At 46.3% G+C, this 11006-nt stretch overlaps 1 protein-coding gene across 1 annotated transcript; it reads right to left on the bottom strand.

Moving 5' to 3' along the window:
* Positions 1–521: 521 nt before the first annotated feature.
* On the bottom strand, positions 522–6754 carry LOC116882571 (interferon-induced protein with tetratricopeptide repeats 2-like). The gene is made up of 2 exons (XM_032883062.1): positions 6594–6754; positions 522–2141 (listed from the first exon to the last, which is right to left on the bottom strand). Exons 1-2 carry the CDS (start codon positions 6596–6598, stop codon positions 737–739), a joined length of 1410 nt encoding a protein of 469 aa, XP_032738953.1. The 5' UTR covers positions 6599–6754; the 3' UTR covers positions 522–736.
* Between the last annotated feature and the right edge of the window lie 4252 nt (positions 6755–11006).

Genomic DNA, 11006 nt, shown 5'->3' with positions numbered 1-11006 from the left:
TCCGGGGAGGCCAGAATGGATGTGAAATCTTCCCATGTGCCTCCTGAAACCCTTGTACCCTGACGGCCTGGCCCCACTGCTCGTCTTGGTTGTGCTCTTTCCAAATTCAACCTGTTCTCTGCTCTCTTGTTTTCAAACTATGTTCCCACCTCAGTTAATGGGGCAATTGAACTCAGGTTGTACAGACAGTCTAGACTGAGGACTGTCTGGGAAGGAAGCAGAAGTGAGGGAGAGAAGATACCCAGCCCTATGGAGGCTTTGGTCCCCCTGCCTTTGAATGGACACATTAGTGTCTCTGCAGGGCCAAACTGCACAAGATCTAAAATGATTCCAAGGGTGGAAAAACATTGCAAAAACGGACCACACTGTTTCAGATGTGAGGGATCTGGCTGCTTTATCTAAACCCAGAGACAAACCCAAGACATCACCAATGGGAGGATGACTAAGGGAATATCACAATGCAAACTACTCCGAAGAGGTCAGTTGGGAAGTAGCCCCCTAACCAAGCCCTGCGACCCTCCCCCCTCTCCAATCTAGTCCCTGTCCCAGAACTCCCTGGGCAATTCATGTGTGATACCCAGCAGGTATCCTCCCCAAACCCGGTGCAGACCCATGGCCAGCAGCTCAGTCCACGCCTATGCTGCTGTAAAGTTGTCCCATATCATGAATACCCACTTGGTGGAGGGGTTTCTGCTCCCTTCCCTGCATCATCCCGCCAGCACCATATATTGATTCCTTATGCCTCAGTGAAAGATACTGAATGGAGGAAGTTTCCAGAGTCCAAACACCTCTCAGAGTTTTCCTCTGCTGGCCGCATGTCTCCATTCAGCTCCTGAAGAAATGCCAAGAGGTGCAAAGCCACGGAATCAGTTCCGTTTTTAGAAAGCCTGGTACAGGCAATTTTCTGCAGCTTATTTTTCATCTTTTCTTTCTCCTTTGATTCCTGGTTGATTTTCATGCCCTGTATGAAATGGTGGATGGCCTTGTCTTCGCACTTCATCTGGTACAGCTGGAAGTTGCCGTAGCGCAGGTGGAGCACTTGTCTGGCTCCTGGAGAAAGCTCTTTGCTGAATTCTTTCTGGAAGTAATGCTCCGCGGCATCATACTTACCTGCCTGGGCGTAGAGACAGGCCAGGTAGGAGCAGACACAGGGGAGCTCTGCACTGGCCTCATCCACTCTTTTTAAATGATACACAGCTTGTTCTATGGTTTCCTGTAACTTTGCCCTTTGGCCGCTCATCTCATTCCTTCCTGGGTCCTGGAGCATCTCGAGGACTTTGGTCCTGTAGAGGCAGCCAATTCGCCAGTGCAGGATGGTGCTGTCCGGAGAACCTTCCAGGGTCTTTCTCAGCAGCTCTGCAGCTTGGCCCAGGGCCCCTTTCCTCTGATACAGCTTTGCTGCTTGGCAGAGCACATCTGTCGCCCCCGGGGCTCCTTTCAGCGCCTCCTCCACGAGTCTGTCTGCTTCCTCTTCCTCCTTCATCTTCTGAAGCTTCAGCGCCAAGAGGACTTTCGCATACTGGTTGTCAGGATTCAGCCGGATGGCCCGCCGCAGAGGGTCTATGGGATTCTGAGGCTGCGGCCAGGTGTCCAGACGGTAGCTGGCGATGGCCAGTCCCAAGGCAAAATCCGGGTTCTTGGGCTCCTTTTCCAGAGCCTTCTTAAAGCATACCTTGGCCCTCTCGTTGTGCCTCCCTCCACACTGCAGCCGGGCCCACCCCTCCTCAAAGTCCAGCTCTGGGCTTTCCATTCTGTAGGGGCTGCGAGCCTCCGCGCAGACTCGTCTCACCTTGTCCACATACATCTGCGCGTCTGCATGTCTGCCCAGGTGGTAGGAGACCCAGGCGAAGTTGCCCCAGGTGACCAGACTTCGGATGTCCGCTTGCTCCTGGTGCTCCCGCCGGATCAGCTCCTCCGCCCGCCGCAGGCACTCCAGCGCCGCCTCTCCGCGGCCTCTGCTGTGCTCAATGTAGGCCTGGATGTTGAACACCGTCGCTCTGAACTCGTTGTTCTGAAACTCCGTGGCGTTACACACCTCGTCTTCAAACTCATCCAGCGACTCTCCTCCCTGCACCAAGTTCCAGTTGAAATGGCATTTCAGCTGCAGTAAGCAGCTCTCCAGGGCGGTCATGGTGCTCTCGCTGGAGGGCAAAACAGAAAGATGCAGGCTGTCAGACAGGGCATGGGTTCTCCCGGGGAGCAGAGCAAGTGCAATTCTCTTCCTACTCCTTCTCCTCCTCGACAGTGTTCACTTCAACCAGAAGAGAACAGTATTTCCTTTTCATTTCTTTCTATATTTTGGCATCTACATTAAGTGCACAGGGACACAGGGGTTGGGTGATGGTGGGGGGCAGAAGGATTAGAGAAAGGGTTGGGGTGGGATTTGGAGGCCCGGGAGCTACGTTTCCCTGAACAGGGCGGTTTGTGAGGGTCGGGCTGGCTCTCTGCTGTCTGCCGTGAGGGCCTGTGCAGGCGCAGCACGTCTTGGGGGACAGATTTCAGTGGAGGATTGACTTTGTGTCGCTTTGGTTTTCTGTTTTAAAGATTTTATGAGAAAAAGACATAGAGATAGCATGGGCAGGAGAGGGGCAGAGGGAGAGAGAGGGAGAAGCAGACTCCCTGCTGAGTGCAGAACCCAAGGACTTGGGGCTGGGGCTCCATCCCAGGACCTGGAGATCATGACCTGAGCCACAGTCAGACACTGTACCGACTGAGCCACCTAGGCACCCCTGACTTGACACAGTTTTTAAGAAGAAAGCCTATTTGATTGCTTTATGCTCCTGTTCTTCATCTTACCCAGCATTTGCTTTCCTGGTTTGAAAATTTTAGCTTTAGAATTGTCTATTCTGTTCCTGTCTTGCCAGCTTGATTTTAATCTCATTATCCCTCTGAAATTCAACCACATTTGTCTCCTGTATTTTCAGTTTCTTAGTTCCCCTTAATCTGTCCTTTTGTCCTTATTACTTTACATTTCTTGTCTTATTATTTGAGCTTTTCATATATCCTTAACTGACTTTCTGTGGTTATCCAAATTTTTTTTAATCCAATTGGTTTTGTCTTGTCTTTTTATTAATTTGGCATTCTCTGTTCTCCATTTTTTTTAAAAGATTTATTTATTAGACAGAGATCACAAGTAGGCAGAGAGGCAGGCAGAGAGCGGGGGAAGCAGGCTCCCTGCTGAGCAGAGAGCCCAATGCGGGGCTTGATCCCAAGACCCTGAGATCGTGAGCTGAGCCGAAGGCGGAGGCTTAACCCACGGAGCCACCCAGGTGCTCCTCTCTGTTCTCCTTTTATCTGAACTTTTCCATTTTGATCTTTTAAATCATATTTCAACAATTCTAAATGCTTACTTATATACTCTGCTTTTATATTATTCTACTGCTTAAGTTTATTATCATCATATATGTTAGCAATGTTTTAAACTTTTATTTTGGAACAAAATATAATCTTTTTTTTTCTCCTCTCCACCCCACCGCTATTTCTTAGACTGGTGATTTCTGTTTTTAACATTTCTCATTGTGCTGGTCTATTAAAACTTCTGCATTTTGTTGCTATAATTATCTTTTGAAATTTTATTTTTCCTCTCCTGTGGTTTGCTTTCACGCAGGGTGTTGGAATTGAAGCTATAGGAGGAGGCTCACACTAGCTTCTTTTCTTATGGGAAATGCTCTTTTTCCCTTAAGGTACTCTTCTGGGAAGATTTCCCATTCCCTTCAACGTTGGTTCTTAAAAATCAAATCAAATCAAATAACAAATAAGGAAAACTCACCACACAGAAACCTTATTTTGAATAACTTTAGAGATGAGAAGGTTAAAAATCATTAACTGCCCCAGATAATTTCTCTGCATTGCCTACATATTGGAGTCCCTGAAGTGTTGTTTTTCTCACTTCAAAACATTTTTTCATGGTGTATATTAATTAGCCCTTTTATCAGGAGCTGATATTCTAACTATTATGGATTCTGACATAGGCAAGCAGTAGATATATGGAAAGTTATGTAATGTGGCAAAGACCATGTTTGAAATGCTTGTCCAAATGAAAGATTATATTCCCCCACTTTCTTCCTGCCCCTTAGCTTTCACTTTTTAGGACCCCCCCCCCACCACCAATTTGATGATTAGATCAGAGCTGAGCACCTAAACTCAAGTGGAAGCTGGGTACGGGGGAAGGGGGTGAGGAGTCAGGTGTCTGGACTTAGGAGGAGCACCGTGCGTGCTGGAGGGCTCTCAGGGGCCGTGGTCTGCAGTGTGGACAGCAGAGAGTGTGACCCAGATGCATACGGAGCAGACGCAGAGTCTGGGTCCCTGAAGCTCTCCATTGTCCTGTTCTGGCCTGCCTGGTGTTGCTCTAGTCCTGTGTGTGGGTCCCGTGAGCCATTCTGGGAACCTTGAATCATTTCCTGTTCATTTCTTACTTGAATTGGATGGAAACTTAACCCCAAGTAGAATAAACAGAAGAGAGGAAGGAAAATGAGTAGGAGTTTTTGCCGGGGGAAGGACCCTCTGTCTATTCAAAGTCCTAGACAGGTCTCAGTGAGGAGCCTGGTTGTCTGAGCCTCTTGATGCAATATGGAGGGTGGGATGGGGGGTGGGTGTGTGTATGTGCGCCCGGGAGAGTGCCTGGAGTGATATCTGGCATTGTAATGACAGCAGCCTCCCCTTGAAAAGTTCGTGTCCAAATGGATCTGTTTTCCTTCTCGGTAAGGTTGCATAAGCTTAGCAATTAGCTTTTTAGCAACTTTCTCATTTAATGTTTTATAAAGATTTATTGATTTATTTGAGAGAGTGTGCAAGTGTGGGGGAGTGGTAGAGGGTGAGGGAGAGAGTGAATCTCAAGCAGACTCCATGTAGCGTGTGGAGCCCAACATGGGTCTCAATCTCATGACCCTGAGATCATGACCTGAGCCAAAATCAAGAGTTGGACACTTAACTGACTGAGCTGCCCAGGCTCCCTGCAATGTCCTCATTTTATAAAAGAAGCAGAGAGAATGAATCCAGTTGAAATTATCTCCAGCATATAAAGCACATAGACAGTTGTGTATTTGTAGGATAGAGGCATTTACTAGACACACTTAGGTAGAATCCCTCTGAGCAGCCATTCGAAAGCATCCAATTTCACTGTGTGATTACGGGTTTTTGTTTCCACCAGTAATTCAGAAGCTGGTTCCAGACACTTGCTTCCTGGACTCAGACTTCTGAGACCTATGCACCTGATGACTCTAGAAGTTTACACACAGCAGTGTGTTGCCCTGCTTCTTGTTAGCAGAAAAGCCACAGTGACACCATTCCCCAGGCTCAGAGCTAATGCTGCTGCCAGTATCTTCGGGCATTACTGGCATCAGTGAGGAGCCTGTTGGAAATGCACATCCTTGGACCTCAATTAAGGATTACCAAATCAGAATCTGCAATGGGGGGGGTTGTCTTTAGCAAGCCCTCCAGGTAGATCTTATGCATGCTCAGATTTGAGAATGACTGTCTTAGAGCACAGGGCCAATGCCTGGTGACAGTGCCTATAGCTAAGGGATCAAAGAAAATTAGAAAAGAGTTGGGTGGGTCTGTGTTATTAATGGAGAGATTCTAAGACTAAAGTTCTAAGGAATAGGAACAAGGTTTCTAAATATTCTGAGTCACCCTAGAAATAGATATCTGGAAATATATCAGATCTTTTTCTTATCAGGCAGACATAGAGAGTAGCAGAAAATGTATCGCTTCAAGAAGAGATATCAGGAAGCTTACAGAAGGAGGGCAATGTGTCCTCTAGGAAGTGAGAGCTAGGGCTGGTGTTCCCAGTTGTTGGAGCTCCCAGGACTGAGCCTGAGGTGTCTAGCCTGGCCACACCCTCACACTGGAGAAAACAAAATTTCCCTTCCTACCCTGCCTCCTCCCAGGGAAATCTTATGTGTCTGGGGTGTAAGAGCATTTTAGAGTTGGGAGCTGTTTTCTCCAAGCACCCCACCTCCAATTCATACTTCAGAGAGAAGGACTCTAGCCAATCAGTAGCATTTTGGGTTAAAATATATTTCTGTTGAAAGAATGGATAAAATATATTTCTGTTGAAAAAAAGGGATACATTTTACCAGCCCTGATGCAAATATGAGATGAATGAATATATTTAAAGTAAAATCCACCTTAGCATGAGCTGGGGTTGCTACCTGGAGTACATTCTAACCCTATCTACTAAAAACAGAGCCTTTGTTAAATAAGAATCTTATTAAAAGCCCCTTGCTTCATCCTTTCAAATAAGAAACAAAAGGGACAGTCTACAGGAGCCACCCCCTGCCCCAGATCCAATTTTAAATGAAGCACCTGCTGGTAAACATCTCTCCCTCTGCCATTCTTCCTCCCTCCCTCCTCTGGACACGAGAGATGCCCTGAGGAAGCTGGACAATGTGGGGCAGAACATCACAGAAATAAACAAGCCGGCAATGGGAAGACAAAGCCACGACCTACAGAGCAGTCACGGCAAGGCTACAAACAGACACTAAAGCAAAAGAAGTCAGGAACTTGTGTTTTCAGAGCACGGCCGTGTGGGATTTGCATTCCACAGCAAGAGTGATTGGACATTTTCAACACGATCAGGGCAGAATATTTACCTCATGTTTGCGGAGCGCTTCTCAGCGGTTCTGGAAGGCTGTAGCTCAGGCTGCTGTGCTCTTCAGAGATCTTCCTGCTCTGTCTTCCAGAGATGCTAGGGAGACGTATATATGAGGGCATTTCTTGGTTCCTTTGCTGTGTTTTCCTGCGGTTTGCTTTAGGAAAAAGAAACTGAAACTGGAAAGTACAATCAGCAGTGCTCTAAGAAGAAATTAATCTTGAGTAAGAGCTGCGCCTGTAGCACCCCCATCCCCCACCCTGTGGTGAGTCAGAACTTCCTCTTTGTGACCATAGTGACAGCCTAGATCAGCTGACATAAAGGGAGCCCAGCTTGGAGAGGGGCACAGGTACCAAGCACCAAGTACCCTGCCTCTTGACCACAATGTTAACCCATCCTCGTTCTGCCTGCCCTTATCACCAGCATGGTCTGCAGGCCCCAGTGAGGGATGCTCTTTTTTTTTTTTTTTTAAGATTTTATTTATTTATTTATTTGACACAGAGAGAGAGAGAGAGAGAGAGACAGAGAGAGAGACAGAGAGAGAGGGAACATAAACAGGGGGAGTGGGAGAAGGAGAAGTGGGCCTCCCGCTGAGCCAGGAGCCCTGTGTGGGACTCAATCCCAGGACCCTGGGACCATGACCCAAGGCGAAGGCTGACACTTAACAACTGAGCCACCGAGGCACCCCTGCCAAACAGCTCCTAACACCTGTACACATTCTGGGCCTCCCCGAGCGCCGCAACATTTAAAGTCCCTTGATTCACCCTGGTGTCCCGCACTCCCACATCACAATTTGCAACCACGGCGGTTTGCTGTGATGGAGGAAATGTACTTTCTTTGCTTTTTCCTTATTCATACCCCTGATCTCAGAGGGGTGACAGTGTGTGTGGACCCAAGAGGAAAAGAGATAACAGCACTAGGAATCTTTGGTGTCTGGAAATTACACAGAGCACGAGTGAAACCTGTTCTCCAGGACCACTGAGTACAGCTGAGGCACGTTAGTTCAGTCTTGGAGAGAGCCTTCTGGATGTCTGTTTGTGTCTGTGAGCAGCAGGGTGGAAGTAGGAGCTATGCTTCTTGACAATTCTCTACCCTTTGATTGGGACACAGAGTCGAGCCTATCCCTATTGGAAACGCTTACTTTTGGATATCATTCAGGAGTTATAAGTTCTAGTATATATTTATAGAAATGGATGTTAGGGGCACCTAGGTGGTTCGGTCAGTTAAGCATCTGCATTCAGCTTGGGTCATGACCTCAGGGTTCTGGGATGGAGCCCTGTATTGGGCTCCCCATTCAGTGGGGGAATCTGCTTGTCCCTCTACCCCTTCCCTTGCTCATGCTCTCTCTCTCTCTCTCAAATAAAAAAAATAAATAAAGTCTTTTAAAAAATGTATGTTAGTTGTACAAGAAATGCTGCAGAAGGAAACTAGGAACACGGTGGGATTTTTTGGTGTCGTATGTTTTGAATTTGCATTCAAGAAAACAACCGGATAGAAATGTTTAAATCTCATTATGAAGGTACCAGGTGGGGAGAAGCACAGGGAAAGCAAGTGCTAGCTGGTTAATGTTAGAAGACGCAGTGGGAATGCAGAATAGAAACTGGAAAGGAAAACCAGCTCTTTTCTGGTAATATGTCAATGATGAGAAAAGTGAAACTGACTCAGCGAGTGTTCTGATTACTCAGGCTGTTACAACTATGTATGTGTCTACTGAGTGGTTACATCAACTAGGAAGTGGTATAATGCACTAGGCCCATGCTGCCATCAACCCCAAGAAATTTCAGGTCCACCTGGGGACCTGCCACAAATGCAAATTGTCAGGCTCCATCCTCCATCAAATGCAGCAGAAATTCTAGGAGTGGGGCCAAGGAATCTCTGTGTTAGGAAACTTCTCAAATAATCCTAATACATGCTATCAAGTCTGAGAACCACATAATATTTTGACTGTAAGTAAAAATTTTAATTCCATAAAACAAAACCCTATAGGTTTTTCTTGAGATTTATGGGGAGAGAATGGCCCTCTCTTTTGTTCTCTGTCTCTGTAGAGAATGTCTGACGTAAGTTTTGTCTGCCTAGAAGGGTTGGTGGCTAGTTCACTACTATTCACACTGGCTAGAGGACTCTTCATACCCTAAACATCCATAATGTGCCCTTCTTGCTTAACACAGAACGTACTCAGGACTTTCCCAATAGAGTCCACCCAGAATCAAGGCAACCATCTTTCCCAGCTATGCTCAGGGAACTCTCAGAGATCCCCGGTTCCCCTCTATGGACAGGGTGTGACTTCCTGTGGTCTGGTGAGAAAAAACCTAAAAGACTAGATAAGATTAGATAACTCCTACAGACCCGATGGGGCACGAGAACCAAAGGAAACATCCCAGTTGAAGAAAGGAAACATGGAGGAAGTTCAAAGATCTCAAGTCAGTAGAAATGACCAGCCTCTGTTGGATAGGCATTTGGGAGACCAAGATTCTGCTCTCTGATGAGAACCTTGCCATCATTCTCCATATCCCTGGCCCCACCCCCTGGGAGGCTCTTTGGGACATTAATTCTTGTGTTCCCACATCTCTGCCACGAGCTGGGGTTTATGTTCACCTTCTGGGCCCCAGAGACTCCTGTGCTCACACAGAACCTTTGGTGATAATACCCTTCGATGGAGAGGTTATTCAATGAAGCAATGCCTTCGAAGAATGCCTCAAATATTTGTCAGTGTCTGATTCTGAGAATAAAGAGTTTTAAAAGTTGATGATCATGGAAGCATTGGTAAGTAAAAGAGAGATGAAAAAGGCCACATAAAGATACAAGGGACAGCAGAGGAAATGTGTGGAAGTGCATCTCTGCACGTGTACGGACTTCTGGTTCTCTTTGAATTAGCAACAGGAGCTTTTCCACCTCTCTCCCCAACTGTTCCACCAGCTCTCTGGAAGAAAGCCATGGCTACTTCAGTTTCCGACCAGACTTTGCCCGTTCCTTGGGGCTCCTCTTGCACTCGGTAAAGGGCTACAGGCAGGGATCCCCATAACATGCAAGGCCAAGAAATGCCGACTAAGATCACCCCTCAATGTCAGGGCAGGGAAATATCACCGTGAACTTTGTGGAGTTTATGATCTGAAGGCAAGGTTAAACTTTCATCCATCTAATGACCGGGGGTTGGGGGGGCGGGGATCCCTGCAACCTGGAAGCACACAGGATGATGAAGCTCTTCCCTCTTCATCGGGAAATGAGACAACTACAGGGCGTGTGCCATCAGCAGAAGCACAATATTGGAGCATGAACTTAAAGAGTTGTGCCCTTCGTCTTGGTGCATTCTCATTCATCAAATTCCTTGATGCCTTTGGGAGCTCAAGAGAAGTTTGTTGCACAAAAAGTAAATTCCTGAACACGGATGGTGGGACAGATGAAGAGAGGTCAGAGCAAAGGTCAGAGAAAGATCCTTGACTTTCAAGGATCAGTTGTGGTGGACACCATTATGGACTAGCGAAGAGAGTAGAGGACACACTGTATATGTTAGGGGTGGGGTGAGTGGGTGAGTAGTGGCATGTAAGATGAAGGCATGAAGAAAGACCTGGAATCTAGAGACTTGTTGATTAGGTGCAGAGATCTTCAAATGTTTATTAGTGTGGGTTGGACCCAGCAAGAACCAGTTGCAGAATGGACACCAGTGGGGTGGGCACGGCACTCTTGCGTCACCGTCTTTTGTTTTGAATTTGTTTTGTTGCTTACTTTATTTGACAATGTGATATATGCTCTGGGTATCAAATTCAAAATTAAAAATTCTATACAGTTGAAATAGATAAGTCTTCCTTCCATATAGACTCCCAGCCAACCCATTTCTTCTCTGCAGACTACCCTAGAGGAGCTACGTCCTTTTCACAAATATTCTGCAAATAATGTGATAGGCTTTTTTTCCTCCTCCTACCCTTCCTTCCTTCCTTTGAACAGTGTTAGCATGTCTTATACACTCTTCTGCACTTAAAAATTTTTTTTTATCTATATCTCAGAGATAGTGTTCTGTATTTTTATAGTTAGAACGGCCTTTTTTTTTTTACATTAGCTGCATGCTGTTCTCAGCATGAAATATGAAAATTGAGTTAATGAGTCCCCTAGCGATGGACATTTGAGTTGTTGTCAGTCCTTTGTTATTATAAGCAAAACTTCATGAGTATCTTTATACATGTCTTTGCATGCATATGCAAATACAGGATAGATTAATGAGTGGAATTGCTGGGACAAAGATTCACAAATGTTTACCTGCCATCAACAAATGCCCTCCATCTACAGGATTTATAATCTCAATGGCGATGTGTGATAGAGCCTATTCACCCACATCCTTGTTTAGGACCTTTTTCCGAAAAGTGAGATGACCTCTCTTAATAGTGTTGGTTTGCTTTCTCTTCCTAAGAGCGACATTGAG

The sequence above is a fragment of the Lontra canadensis genome, unplaced genomic scaffold, assembly GCF_010015895.1.
Source record: "Lontra canadensis isolate GAN:19392208 unplaced genomic scaffold, GSC_riverotter_1.0 scaffold85, whole genome shotgun sequence".
NCBI classification, from domain to species: domain Eukaryota; kingdom Metazoa; phylum Chordata; class Mammalia; order Carnivora; family Mustelidae; genus Lontra; species Lontra canadensis.
Note: the sequence above shows the minus strand (reverse complement) of the source record. Positions and strands in the feature narration are given on the sequence as shown.